Source organism: Zasmidium cellare (genome assembly GCF_010093935.1).
Source record: "Zasmidium cellare ATCC 36951 unplaced genomic scaffold M409scaffold_5, whole genome shotgun sequence".
In the NCBI taxonomy this organism is placed as follows: domain Eukaryota; kingdom Fungi; phylum Ascomycota; class Dothideomycetes; order Mycosphaerellales; family Mycosphaerellaceae; genus Zasmidium; species Zasmidium cellare.
This window is the reverse complement of record NW_022986949.1, coordinates 2,318-16,667: the sequence shown is the minus strand read 5'-3', so window position 1 is coordinate 16,667 and position 14,350 is coordinate 2,318. Positions and strand designations below refer to the sequence as shown.

General features: G+C 54.4%; 5 protein-coding genes across 5 annotated transcripts; 3 read left to right on the top strand and 2 right to left on the bottom strand.

Moving 5' to 3' along the window:
* Nucleotides 1–414: 414 nt before the first annotated feature.
* On the top strand, nt 415–4,136 carry M409DRAFT_18286 (uncharacterized protein; the record flags this gene model as incomplete). Its single annotated transcript, XM_033804434.1, has 5 exons — nt 415–510; nt 574–852; nt 904–1,333; nt 1,391–3,727; nt 3,778–4,136. The coding sequence occupies 5 exons, from the start codon at nt 415–417 to the stop codon at nt 4,134–4,136; spliced, it is 3,501 nt and encodes a 1,166-aa protein (XP_033672058.1).
* Nucleotides 4,137–4,944: 808 nt separating this feature from the next.
* On the bottom strand, nt 4,945–5,380 carry M409DRAFT_50646 (uncharacterized protein; the record flags this gene model as incomplete). The annotated part of the gene is made up of 2 exons (XM_033811588.1): nt 4,945–5,027; nt 5,080–5,380. 2 exons carry the CDS (start codon nt 5,378–5,380, stop codon nt 4,945–4,947), a joined length of 384 nt encoding a protein of 127 aa, XP_033672057.1.
* A 405-nt stretch (nt 5,381–5,785) lies between these two features.
* Nucleotides 5,786–6,960, bottom strand: M409DRAFT_63546 (uncharacterized protein; the record flags this gene model as incomplete). Its single annotated transcript, XM_033815648.1, has 2 exons — nt 5,786–6,365; nt 6,422–6,960. The coding sequence occupies 2 exons, from the start codon at nt 6,958–6,960 to the stop codon at nt 5,786–5,788; spliced, it is 1,119 nt and encodes a 372-aa protein (XP_033672056.1).
* A 332-nt stretch (nt 6,961–7,292) lies between these two features.
* Nucleotides 7,293–8,129, top strand: M409DRAFT_18283 (uncharacterized protein; the record flags this gene model as incomplete). The annotated part of the gene is made up of 1 exon (XM_033804433.1): nt 7,293–8,129. One exon carries the CDS (start codon nt 7,293–7,295, stop codon nt 8,127–8,129), a length of 837 nt encoding a protein of 278 aa, XP_033672055.1.
* A 1,636-nt stretch (nt 8,130–9,765) lies between these two features.
* Nucleotides 9,766–13,036, top strand: M409DRAFT_50643 (uncharacterized protein; the record flags this gene model as incomplete). The annotated part of the gene is made up of 11 exons (XM_033811587.1): nt 9,766–9,982; nt 10,098–10,367; nt 10,421–10,586; nt 10,635–10,926; nt 10,984–11,133; nt 11,186–12,058; nt 12,111–12,185; nt 12,246–12,341; nt 12,396–12,495; nt 12,560–12,643; nt 12,708–13,036. The coding sequence occupies 11 exons, from the start codon at nt 9,766–9,768 to the stop codon at nt 13,034–13,036; spliced, it is 2,652 nt and encodes an 883-aa protein (XP_033672054.1).
* Between the last annotated feature and the right edge of the window lie 1,314 nt (nt 13,037–14,350).

The window sequence follows — 14,350 nt, the reverse complement described above, 5'->3', positions numbered from 1 at the left end:
CAACTTCCGGTGTTGGCCAACGCAACACCATCTGCACACCGCGCGAACGCCAGAACAGTACATCGACCACACTCTGCTTTTTGCACGACCCACGTGACACGAGCGCCTCGGTGCGACAGCCGACGGTGCTGGTGAAAAGAGGTAAGGCAGAAGCAAAGCGAGAGCGGTGCGGACGGTGGACAGTGGGCGGTGGCAGACAGCGGACAGCGGAGCGCGGACATCATACAGCAGACGGCGAGCACGAGCACGAGCACGAGCACTTACCGAACGAACGAACGAACGAGCGAGCGAGCGAGAGCGGTTGAAGGTGGACTTTCAAGGCGGAGGAGAACATTCACAAACAAGCGGACCGCTTGCTTGAGTGGACTTTGAGCGGGCGCTGCCAGTACGACTGACGAGATCGGCCATCGCAATATGGCCCGCTCACCAGGACGTAGGGGATATGACGACTATCCACGAGATCGGCGCGATGATCGGTATCGTCGCTCATGCCGGTCGCTGAGCCGAGATGTAAGACACCACTACGATCACTACGATCGCTATGACCAGCCACGCTCTCTAATGCACCCACAGCGTCGGAACGATGACCGCCGACGCGATCGTGGCTACAACGAGCCACGTCGGGACCCACGAGATGAGAGAGACTATGGAGGCCGCAGCCACCGCGGCTATCGAGAGCGCGAGCGATCGAGAGAGCATCGCACGAGGGAACCTAGGCGATCACCATCGGTGAGAGCAGACGATGGTCCACGTGGCCAATGTAGACCTCGCGACAACAATGATGTCTCCGATGACCGTGGAAGCAGCAAGCGCATTCGACACCGATCGAGAAGCACAAGCAGGAGGCCCCAGGTATGTCATGTGCTGCTGGCGAAACAACAGAGAATAATGCTAAACACCCAGGTTCGTACTCCGAATCGTTCTCGCACGCCGCCTCGTCGTCGAACCCCAGTTCCTGGACCACAGCACACGCCGGAACAGAAGCCCCCACCTGATCCAGCCAAATTGGCACGCCTTGCGGCATGGAAGGAGGGTGTGCTCGCAAAGAAGGCCGAGCAAGACAAGGCTATTTCGCCAGCTGTCGCATCGCCTGGGGCCTCAGGTCCATCGACCGCTGCGGGTTCTCCGGGTCGTGCCAAGACCGAAGAGACGCCAGCATCGCCTCCACGAGCTCCGTATGATCCCAAAGTCATCGCCAACCGAACCAAGGCGGCGATGGCGCGGGCCAAGGCGGAGAAGACGCCACTCGGTATGGACGCACCGATTCCTGCCGCCAGCAACGGAGTGACGAATGGCGCCCACATTACCAAGCCCCCAGTGACTGCATCTAACGGTAAGCATCCATCTGACATCCAATGTAGAAGACACTTGCTAACTTTTGACTACGCAGTGCCGCTTGGAGATGCCAAGATTACAGCATTCGGTCTCAACAAGGCCGCAGGCGACAGACCATCTGACAAGTCGTCGACTGTGAAGAACTCAGCAGCGCTCGACGAGGATGAGGACATTCAACGCCAGTTTAGAAAGCTGGATGATGTGCCCCAAGACTCGATCGCCAGCGACCCTGCGCTTGCCCATGGCCAAGAGGACCAAGATGAGATTCAGGAGGATCTCCGCAGCGACGAAGAGGAGGCTGAAGCTGCTCGTGCAGCAGCTCAACGCCGCGCGGAGGCTCAGACTGTGCAGCAAGATGTCGCAATGGGCGATGACACGGAACAGGAGACCAACGAAGTCGCACCTGATGACATGGACGTGGACGAAGACGTCGATCCACTCGATGCCTTCATGAATGGTCTCGAGCAGCCAGATGAGCCGGACCTGCCACCTGCTCTTATTCCCAAGCGTAAGGGTCGCCAGACTCATCTTTTCGATGAAGATGATGGCCCAGACCTTGATGCAGTTGGTGAGGACCCAGAAGACTTGCTCAAGAATCCGAAGCGCAAGAAGAAGGACTTTGCAACTGTCGACCATACCAAGGTCGAGTATGAGCCCATCCGCAAGAACTTCTACTCAGTATCCGTCGAGATTGCCGAGATGGATGAGACCGAGGTCGAGAAGCTGAGAGTCGAGCTGGACAACATCACAGTCCGCGGCAAGGAACCGCCCAAGCCCATCACGAAGTGGTCTCAGTGTGGCTTCGGCGCGCAGATCCTAGACGTCGTCCGGGAGCAGAAGTTCGAGAGCCCAACTGCGATTCAGTGCCAAGCCTTACCCGTGCTAATGTCTGGTCGCGACACAATTGGTATTGCCAAGACAGGCTCTGGCAAGACCTTAGCGTTCATTCTGCCGATGTTCAGACACATCAAAGACCAGCGTCCTGTTGCAAATCTGGAAGGCCCGATTGGTCTAATCATGGCACCGACGCGGGAGCTTGCTGTGCAGATCCATCGTGAGTGCAAGCCGTACCTCAAGGCACTCAACCTCCGTGCCGTCTGCGCATACGGCGGCGCACCTATCAAGGACCAGATCGCCGAATTGAAGCGTGGAGCTGAAGTAGTTGTCTGCACGCCAGGCCGCTTGATCGACCTGCTCCAAGCCAATGCTGGACGTGTCACCAATCTGCGCCGCGTATCCTACGTCGTTATGGATGAAGCAGACCGAATGTTCGACATGGGTTTTGAGCCGCAAATCACTAGAATTCTTGGCAACATCCGGCCAGACCGTCAGACTGTCACCTTCTCTGCGACATTCCCGAAGAAGATGGAAGGTCTCGCCAAGAAGGCACTCGCCGATCCAGTCGAGATTCTTGTTGGCGGTAGGAGTGTCGTCGCGGCTGAGATCACGCAGGTCATCGAAGTCGTGCCAGAGGAAGACAAGTTCCGCCGTACTCTAGCCCTCTTGGGTGATCTCCACGAGAACGATGAAGACGCTCGTTCGCTGATATTCGTTGAGAGACAAGAGACCGCCGACAACATCTTCAAACACCTCGGCAAGAAGGGCTACCCGAGCGTCTCTGTCCACGGTGGTCGCGAGCAGATCGATCGTGATCAAGCCATCATCGACTTCAAGGCCGGCCACGTTCCCATCATGGTCGCAACGTCCGTTGCAGCCAGAGGCTTAGATGTTAAGCAGCTCAAGCTCGTCATCAACTACGACTGCCCGAATCATGGTGAAGATTACGTCCACCGAGTCGGTCGAACTGGTCGCGCTGGAAACACCGGTACAGCTGTTACCTTTGTCACTCCTGAACAGGATCGATTCGCGCCGTTCCTGGTCCGAGCCTTGGATGACAGCAAGCAGGAAGTACCAGTGGCCTTGAAAGAGATGGCAGAGACTCACAAGCAAAAGGTCAAGTCTGGCGAGGCGACAAAGGTTGGCTCTGGATTCGGTGGCAAGGGTATCGAGCGCCTTGACGCCGCCCGCGCTGCCGAGCGTGCTCATGAGAAGAGCATGTACAAGACTGGAGATGAGCCAGATGACGAAGACGAGAAGAAGGTGAAAGACAAGAAGGAGAGTGAGGTTGATAAGCTCGTGGCCAAGGCTGCCGGTGGCGGTGTGAAGGGGCGAGAGGACACTGCTGCCGCTGCTGCTCCTGCTGCTGCACAGAACACAGCGTCTGCTGCCCCGACCATGGATAGGAAGCTGGTCGAGCATCTCAGCAACGCGCTCAAGGTTCAGAAGGCAGAGCCTCCGGCTCCTACCAAGACTAATAAAGCTATCGCCAATGATCCAATGGCCAGAGCTGCTGCGGCTGCGGCTGGCATCAACAGCCGTCTTGGAAAGCAAGGTAAGCTTGACTTGAACAATGGGAGAAGAGCACGCTAATCTATTGCAAAGGTACTACGCGTCCAGGCGCACCAATCGACAACCGTGGTCCAGACGCTGGCGCATACCATGCCACTCTCGAGATCAACGACTTCCCACAGAAAGCTCGTTGGGCCGTCACAAACCGTACGAATGTGGCCAAGATTCTGGACGCCACTGGCACCTCCATCACCTCGAAGGGCAACTTTTACAAGGAGGGCGATCCGATACTCGAGAACGTGCCGAAGCTCTATCTGCTCGTGGAAGGCGACACCGAGATCGCTGTCGCAACCGCTATGCGCGAGCTTTCCCGTCACCTGACCGAGGGAACGCTGGCGGCCCAGGAGGCGGAGGCCCGGGGTGGCGGCGGTGGTCGCTATCGTGTTGTCTAGAGGCACACAGTCGCAGCGTTTCACTTACTGCCGCATTCATGCCGCTTACGTCAACAGAGCTCACGGATGCTTTGCATCGTGTTGAGCTCTCAATTCAATGCATCAAAAAAATAGGTAGCTATTAAGGGCGGTCTTTACGACTTGCCAGCCGAACGCACCTGAAAGAAGATACCCAATTGCGCATCCTGTTCCCCTTTTCTTTTCCATGCCTACATTCCTCTTCGTACTGCTTTTAAAGACTCACTTCACGGTCTCAGATCCGTGAATCGCATCAAATCTAGCATGCCAGGGAATATCTGTGAGGAAAAACAAGGGTTGTACTGTACTGGGCTTTGTTGCTCGCGATCAGGGAAATCGTTATTGCATCTCCTCGTCGCGTTTCTCGTTGGCTTCGGGCGGAAATGAGTTTGCAGAGCTGATATCTCGCCGACCCGGGAACTTGTACATGAATAGGATTGAAGAAGACGAACAGTACAGAACATTTGACGCATTCTGAGCAAGCTGAGTTCAGGGGGTCCGCGAATGGAAAGGTTCTCGTTCCGTGATATACAAGTATTTCACCAGGTCCTCCGTCTCCGGAACAGCTAGGGCATTGTTCTATGTCATGGAAGCTGCTATGTCCTCATAAGTCGCCTCCCCTATCTCTTGCTGGAATCAACGCATCGAATTCGCACCATCCCGCTTCGATCTTGTGATTGTCAAGTTGAGTTGTTCGAGGTGTCCCAGCTCTCTTGTCGTGCTTCATTCGCATTCGAGTGACTGCTCGACTCGAAACAGAGACGAACACGCTTGCAAAGCCTGGTTGCTCTCACTCCTTCTGAGACCGCCAGCTAGCACGAGGAGGCGTGTGGTCGCCCTGAATCGTCCACTGTCGGGCATCATGACCAAAGACTACATCTTACTCAGCCATGAAGTCCTCTCACAGGAGAAGGTTCCAACTCACCCCCGACTTGCTTCTTAGGCGTCTCCATCCCATCGTGCTTCGTCTTGGCGGGACTAGCAAGGCTGCTGGGAGTGAGAAGACAGGCCTCGTTGACAGTCTTGGTGGACTTCTTGGGCTTGCGAGTGGTTGGCAACTTCGCCTTGTTGGTGGACTTCACGGGCGTTGAGATGATGTAGCCGTCTGCTCTTCTGTTAGTGGTGAAGTGAGGTGGTATAGAGCAGGACTTGCCGATCTCTTCCTCGTCGAGCTCTGGTCCAGAGCGGTCGATGACCTCTTCGGACTGCTTGGTTGGAGAGGACATTTTGAGGACTGGAACCGTGTGAGCTTGGTATACGTATGTGAATTGAGGCTTCGTAAGGACAAGTAGTTCGTGATTGTGAACAACACGTCGCCGCCGTTGTTGTGAGTTGAAAGACACAGCACAGAGAGGTGCATATAGTCTGATCTTGTAGTGAGGAAGTTATAGTGACAAGATCACATGGCAAAGCTGTGCAAGGTGTAGCATTTCATATCGGCATGTGATAGTACGGACATGTGCACCGCACGTCGACTTCGCATGGGCTCAGGGGAATCTTCTCTTCGAGCCTTCTAACATGCATATTCATTCCTTTTTGTGGATGCCTCGCCGTGGCATACCTATCATCTCTACCCGTAACGCCTCGCTATGCATATCCCGCCCAAGCCCAAAAACAGTGGCACCGATCCCCTAAGCCAGCTCGCCTGGCAGAAGATTGCCCTTGACACCGAACATCTTGCCGCTGACCACTGCTGAGAATCCGTCCACTTGTCTTGCGTATTGCTCCACTTGCCGGCCAACCAGCAGAGACTCCAACCGAGAGGGCTCCTGAGGCAGCTTGAACAGTTTCTGCCATTCATCTTCAGACAGAGCTGGTTGCTTTTGTTGCGCACGGAGAACATTCTCTTGCTTGCGCTTTTGCTGCCACTGCTGGATCTTAGCCTGCTCTCTGGCGAGCGATCGTTGGTAGTATTGAGCATTGTTCTGCTCGATCTGGTGGTTCTCGATGCTATCAAGGAGCAAGTCGCAAGTCTTCTCGAGGAATGGGTCGATGGAGAGGTCCAGGCTATCCAAGTTTGGCGCCAGTGGATTTGAGGAGATGTTTGGGTCGTGAGAAAGCTCAGAAAGCGAAGTCGGGAAATCCAGGGCTGTCTTCTCAGGGGGTTGCGATGGGATTTGATGGAGGAATGCGGTCAGAAGGTGTGAGTTGTGGACCTGGACTGGTAGCTCCACGAGGATATCCTGGTACCGGAGGTTGGACTTTTGCAGGCTAACAGAATATCAGCGAATGCTTCTGCAGGGGCACAAAATTTATCATGGACTCACCTCTCAGTTGTGAACTTGCCCTCCTTGTACGCAGTAACGAAGCTTGGCGATAATCGGTATGCCTTCAAGCTGAGGCTGCCCTGGCTGGTCCTCGACACGTCAAAGACGAGCGCAACGGTCTTCTCATCTACTGCCCGCTGGAAAAAGAACTGGTTCTCGATGAAGTTCTGGCTGACGAAGTTGCCCATGTTTGCGCTGATGTACCATCCCACGCCCTGTGCATCCACGTTGACCTCCTTGACCATCTTGATCATCTCCGCCTGGTATCCCACATTGCTCTTTGCCCGAGGCGCAGCTGCTGCAAGACTTGCGGCATCGGCCTGGTAGTATTGGTCCTGGGTTGTGGATGCGTCTGGAACTGCGGCAGGGAAGGGGAAGGTGTTGGTGACTTGGAGTTGCGAGTTGATATCCATGCCCACCAAGAATCCGGTCGCGGGAGTTGGGAAAGTCTGAGTCGCATGTTTGGCGATTCGCATGACGCAGAGCGCCTCGATTTGGACCTCCTTGAGAGACGTGTCTTTGATAGCAATCTCGGCCATGATCGCGGTGTTTAAAGGGTGTTGGAGGGAGTGTGTCGCGATGAGTCGCCAAATTTCGACCACGCCTGAGGTCGGCAGCGGAATTCCAGTGCGAGCGTGGGGCAAAGACTAGCGTGAATTCTAATCCACCGAATGTCAGGTGATCCGCCGCCGTTACTACCAGTCGTCATGTCTATCTTCCAACTGTCTTCCATCTTTCAATGCTGTTTGCAAGGGGCTTCAGAAACATAAGCATTGCATCTCGTTATCTTGTGTCGACCAGCCTGTGCACATCGAGGCTGCCCTGTGGAGTTCGAACAGCTTCGCCAGCCATCTCCTGTGCTTGGAAAGCCATGTCCACCAACGGAGCCAGCAACGGCTTTCAAAAGCAGGAACTGGATCCCAACCAAGGCGGCGACCCGAACAAGAAGACGTATAATAAACAGGCTACCGGCGAAGCTTTGAAGACCGCTCAATCACGTTCTGCCGAACACGATCTGAAGCTTTACGGAAGCTGCTTTTGCCCCTTTGTTCACCGAGTCTGGATATCGCTGGAACTGAAAGGTCTGGACTACCAGTATGTCGAAGTTGATGTGTATCGAAAACCCAAGCTATTGCTGGACATCAACCCCCGTGGTCTTGTCCCTGCCTTGCGACATGGAGACTGGGGATGCTACGAAAGCACGGTACTGATGGAATACCTCGAAGACCTTCAGCAAGGTCGAGCACTTCTACCGCGCGATCCCAAGTTGCGCGCCTCTTCACGACTATGGAGTGATCACATCAATCGTCACATTATCCCTGCCTTCTACCGATACTTACAAGCTCAAGAAGCAGACGACCAGGTCAAGTTCGCTGGCGAGCTTAAAGGCCACATTTCGAAAGCTGTCGATGCAGCCGATTCGGAGGGTCCATTCTTCTTAGGCAAGGACATGACCTTCGTGGATGTGCAACTTGCACCGTGGATTGTACGGTTGGAGAAGGTTCTCAAGCCATATCGAGGTTGGCCAGACCCAGAGCCAGGCAGTCGATGGGAGAAATGGGTACGCGCAGTTGAGGGAAGCGAAGCGGTGAAGAAAACGACGAGCGATGACCAGCTCTATCTGGATTCCTATGAACGTTATGCCGAGAACCGCCCTAATACCTCCCAAGTACGAGAAGCCATCAACTCTGGTGGAGGTCTTCCTTGATGAGTTTTGAACGTTTCGAAGGATGCCGATCTACCTGACTCTTGGGTGCCCGACTGCCAGTCACTTCCACTGTTTCCCTGCTGATACTGATTCGGGCAACAAAACAAGCGCTAAACTAGCCTCAAACATGGTTTCGACTCACGTTCCAAACAAGCGGCATACTTCTTGCAAGCATCGGTAGAGAAAGCACCCCGCACTGGATGATTCCATGATTTCAACACATCCTTGAAGGCGTGGAACTCGCATTCTACTGGTCCCTCGAGATACCTAGATCACGGCTTATCCACCTTGGTCATACGCACGCCGTACCGCAATCGCCGTCCACTCTCGTCTGTAGGGAAGTTCAAAACATGAGATCAGCACTTTTTGGCAGATGAATCATAAAATCCTGGAGTTCGAAGGTCGTTATCGCTCGCCTTGCGAACGGTCAGCTATAGCCAAGACATGGCGTCAATCTAGATTTGGCTGAAGACTCGCACGTGGGAGTCCCCATACGGCACACGCAGGGTCTTATGGCTTTTCCCTTACCTGTTTCGAACAATGCGGCTCCTGCAAGAGTTGCTCGACAGCCCCAAGCGTAGACACTAGCTTGTGACTACGACATCCGAATCACAGTATGAGAACTCCTCGTGTCCCCGATGCTATCTCAATTGGCCATTTCCAAGACTATCGAAGTTTGACTTCACGACCAGAGCTGCACCACTTCAAGCGATAGATTGCTCGACACTGTCTTCTCCCCGAGGCCTGGCGCGATGGCAGCTCCTGAGTCGTCGAAAGTCTGCGACTCTGTTGAGCAGCTTCAGCCTCTTCACGCTGTCTCGCGGTGCCTCATCTCATTCCCGGCAGGTCCAGCGCCTTTTCGTCCAAAATCCAACCATGCGAAGCTGCATGACTCCTCTTTCAGAACGAGCTCTGCAGCACAACCGCACGCGGTTTGAAGCTTTCAGCAGCCACCACTATGATGGCATGGAGCAGAAGTCCTGCCATACTGCAATATGGCAGCACAATAGAACTGACCCCTTGAACTCACCTCAAGCAGCGTGAGAGAATCAGAAGACTAGCTCATGTCGAGGCGAACACACAAACATACAATGCGTCACAAAGGATGCTTCCCAACCCACTCAAGCACATAGACATGCGACTGCCAAGAGACGCCAGCAGCCGCACACATTCACTTGGTGAGCTTGCTGCAACTTAGTACTGCCAAGGCTGTGGTAGAACTATCAGGCCTTCACGTTCGCTACACATCGACGCCACTTCGAGGAGTATCGTTGACGGAAAGAAGGCCCTCAAACACAGGCACACCTAGGCTCCATGGAGAACGCAACGCCTTCTCTGCGGTGCTGAATAGCCGCCTGGTCCTACTGGATTCTTTGTTCAGAAACCGCCACAGTCAGGTTGATGCCTCTTTCCATACTAGCTGGCTCACTCCTGCTCCTCGTTGAACTCGCATGGCGTTGAGACTGCAGGCTTGGACGCAGCAGTAGCATTTCCCACGTGGCAGCAGCAACCAAGTGAACAACATGCTCGCTGAGATATAAATATTAGAGCCGGGCAACAATTGGAAAGATTTCGACTTGAGCAACCATCTCTACTAAATCTGTCTGCCCCTGGGCGCCCTCAGTGCTGTGGCATCATGCTTTCTTTCAAACTGTTCATCGGCGCGCTCGCTCTTGTGTCTCGCCCATGTCTTATCCAAGCACAGGTTGACATCGCAGCAGTCGCCTCTGCAGGCCCACCGCCGCAACCTAGAGTCCAGACCAATGTTCCCTCACAGACCGTAAAATACGATCATGTGGCTGCTGAAACCGCTGCTGCCGCTGAGCAGAGCGCGGAGGCCAATGAGCCGGACGGTAAGTTGTCAGCTTGCCCAGATATATAATGGAGTGTGTCAACTATCTTGGGTGCTTAGAGAGGCCTACGGAGGGGGACAAAAGTACCCATCTGCATTCACTGACTCCTCTTCAGTGCAAAGGCGAGACGCCTGTGATCCACAGTGGTTGGGACATGGACCAATTCCAACTCCTGACACTGCGGAAGCATTCGTCTCATACGCCTCCTTCAGCTCCGCCGCTCTAGCAGCTCCAACACCGACGGGCTACACGAACACTTTCAAGGATCTCAACGCTATGAATAATGCCCTGGGATACATGGGCTTCACTTTGCTGGATACCTACGACGTGACAGCTTGTTCTCAGAAGTGCGATGCTATCGACGGTTGTGCTGCGTTTAATGTCGGTGAGTCGATCATGTGTGCGAGTCGTGGAGTCGTTCACTGAGAGACGATGCAGCATTCGAACGTTCGCCGTCAAAGGACCCTTCGCCCTCTGGTGGAGCTTACGAGCAGCCTGATACCACGACATTCATCAAGTGCGTTTTCTGGGGCGGTCCAGTCACGCAGGCGAATGCTGTGAATGATGGCCAGTGGCGTAACAACTACCACGTAGTGATTGCTGGGTAATTCTCAAAGTACATGAGCTGCATTCATATTCTAACCTAACGTAGATCGAATGGATACGTGAACAAGACGGTGGATGCCGCTCCAGGCTTCACGGGGCCAAACTTCTTAGGCTCCAAGGCTTTCGACCCACCGAACGATTGCAACAACCTCAGCAGTCTTATGGGAAGTCAATACTGGAACGACGGGCAGCCATACGACACACGTCGTTGTGCTGCTGCCTGCACTGCTCAGACTGAGGCTGACCCAAGTTCGCCTTGTCGCTTCTTCAACACTTTCGTCATCTCGAGCAATGGACTGTCTCAGGGGCAGTACTGCTCTTTGTACTCCCAAGCTTGGGTGGGTTCCGCAAATGACAAGTCCATCCCTGAGCACTATGCTGACTTACAGTCGTAGGAAGAGTCACATGCTACATTGAACCAGATTCCGTTCAATGGGGACAACTACACTATCTCGTATAGCTATTACTTCACAGATTCCGAGAGCAATGGCTTGCCTTGCAACGTCACGGAGACACCTACGCAGCCGAGCAGTACCTCCACTCAGGTAACGAGGCCGGATCTTCCAACTTGAGAGAGCTATACTGACTATCTTACAGACTTCCGAGCCCACAGCAACGTCGACGGATACTCCTGATCCTGGTCCACCCCTGACGCCCCCAAGTGATTGTCAAGCTCTATGGGTACTGGACAACATCGATCAGGGCGGCTACAACGCAGCAGGCACGCCGTTTTCAGCTCACATCACCTGCGGCACACTCAACCAGACATTCGTCCGCGTCTACAAAGATGGAGCTGTGTACCCTGATGCTTACTACACTGTGAGCGACACCAGCATTTCCTTCACAGACGGACTGGCACCTGGTCATGCCACCTTAGTTCTCATGGCGCTGGATACCAACGGGTACCCCTATGTTACTGGCTTCGACCTTCTCTTCGGATCTATCATTCTACCTGTTGTCGTCAACGACAAGGACGGCAACCCAGTTCCAAATGCACTCGTTGAAGTGAACTCGACTGCCAACAACGGCTTCACGCAGCGGTTGACTACTGACTCCAATGGACGAGTATCCTTCCTCAACCTGCCGCCCGCGACCATAGGTTTGACTGCCTACACCCCAGACAACGGCATCGCCGTCGCAGGTGTCTATGCCGGCGATGGCCCTGTCACGATCACCGTTATCCCTTTCAACACGCCCGCCGAGAATGCTAACTACGATTTCTCCAATGGCCTAGACGGCTGGACTGGTTCAGGGGATCTGTTCCCATCAGGGCAGTATCCACCATTAAACACCTTCCCTACCTATTCTCCCTACGACCCTGAGCCTGAACCGGGTCCTTCTGACCTGAACGACACGCTCCTGAAAAGCCGCCATGTCGGATCGCCAGCTTCGCGAGCCATCGCCCTTCGTGATGGTGGAGGACAGGATATGGACCTTCGTGTTTATACCAGGAATACGCAGACGCTTCAGGTATGTCATGCTGCCCATGCCGGTTTAGCTTTTGGCTTACAATCTTTCTCAGACCGCCTCATCCACCTTCAAGACCTACTCCTTCACCAAAGTCGTCTTCATCCGCTTCAAATTCATCACCAGCGAGGTTTGTAGTCGAACTGATACCCCTATGATTGGAGGATAATGCCTTGTCTAAAACAACCAGGTTCCCGGTGGCTACTTCGGATCCCGCTTCAACGACTACTTCATCGTCACCATCCGCTCTGACGTAGGCGGTATCAAGACCAAGACTGAAAGCATGGTGAGGTCGCCACCTCTCCTCACCCACCACACAACTGACCTTCCTGCCCCGTAGAACTCCCTCGGCCGCGCCGCCTTCGACGACTCCGGTGCGACAGAATGGATGGAACTCCGCCTCAGCGTCCCTCACAACTGCCGCTCTGTCCAGTTCGACAGTAAGATAGCACCGCTCCCATCACATACCTATGACCACGGCTAACATCCTCTCTCCTCGCACAGTCGGCGTCTCCAACGTCGGCGATTCCGCCTACCAATCCGAAGTGATAGTCGACAAAGCCGGCGATCTCGACTGCGAAGAATGCGGTACGAAGACAGACACCCAAGCCCCCGTCCAAAACCTATACTAACCACTCCCCTTCACTCACAGGCAACTGCCCCCGCTGCAAATCCGACCCCATGTGCTCCCCGACCTGCCGCGAGCGCCAACCCGGAACCTGCGCCTTCTACCGCTCCTGCATGGAAGAATCACGGCCCTGCGCCGACGACCCCTCCAGCTACGCCCTCAACTACGGCGAGAAGAACTGCCTCGCGTACCGCAACAAGCTAGCCAGCTTCTCGCCACGCGGCCAGAGCTTCGTGCTGGGCACCATGATGTGTCTGCAGGATGCGCTGCGGCCGCGCAGTGCGCGAGTCTGCGGCAGATTGCGTTTGATTCGCACCCCGGGTGTTATGTGGATAATGGGTTTTGTTATTTGACGTGTGGGGATTATTGGCAGGTGCTGTTGACGATTGGGGGGGAGTTGAGGACTTTGGAGGCTATGGTGAGTGATGTGCTGTTCGAAGGGGGGGAGGGAGGGGTTTCTTGACTGAGTTGTGTCAAACGGAATCTTGGACATGCAAGGCTGTGAGACGGACGCAGCTCGGTCGAGACGCCCTGCCCTGCCCTGCCCTGCCCTGGATGTGATACTTGTCTTGCGAGGACTTTTTGCTAACCATGTGATGAAACAGAAACAAGTCGTCCAAACGGCCGGAGGATGCTTGGCGCACATCAAGGAGATTCTGTCGGACGACAACTGCTTGGACCTTGTGACCCGGGCCATCATCTACGCGGCCATAGTCGGGGCCGCACTCAGCTTGTGATGAGAAATGAGAGATGGAGGAGTTTTAAGATTTGACATGTCTCAATTCATGTTTGCGCGAGAGTCATGCTGTTCACGAGTCAAGAATCTGACCGGTGTCACATACGAGGTTCCAAAAGCGAGGCGAGAGATGTCTCCTCCTAGCTAGGAAGTATCACACAGCTCAGCAGCTGCACGGTGTTTGCTCCGTGTCAGTGTCAAGCATGCTCTGACTCGCACAAGGCACCTTGTCATGCCGCGAAGATCATTGTTACCCCCGTGTCAAACAACACCATGGCCATCGCAACGCCGTCGGGATAAAAAAATTTCCCAACAACCATCTGATCGAAGCGAGACGGGCATAGGGAGGTTTCTCATTATTACACCGAAGCCGTCTCAACCGAGTTCGTCGTCTCTGTCCCGTCGTGGATCGCTCGATCGAGTCTGAAGAGATCTGCACGCCTGCAGGACACCTCTCCCGCTGAGCGAAGCGTGGAAGGGGTTTCTTCACACCAGCCACACCTCCTTCAGATTCACTCCACAGTCCCTGCCTTTAGCTACGATGACCCTGTTGACCCTTCAACGGAGACGAGTCCGTAGGAAAGGTTAAGAGTAGGACCTTGGTAAGGAGTCGATTCCGCGATGCACCAGTGCTGGCGTGCGTCAGTTTTCGCAACCCAACGCATCTTTAGAAGGCATGACCTCAAGAAACAGGCAAGCGCTTTTATTCACGCTGCAGCTCGTATGGGACGGATGCATCCCCAACACCATCGTCTCCTCTGAGAGCTGTGATGCAGACCACACCCGAGTACGTATACCCGAGAGTTCCCTATATCCCGTTCCGGCGGCAGTCGTTGGACTTTCGTGCAATATCTTAGATCGTGTTGAGACGAATCAGATCGACCCATCGACAAAGATGAAGTAATTCTCCTTGTCCCAGGCCGCGGGAAAC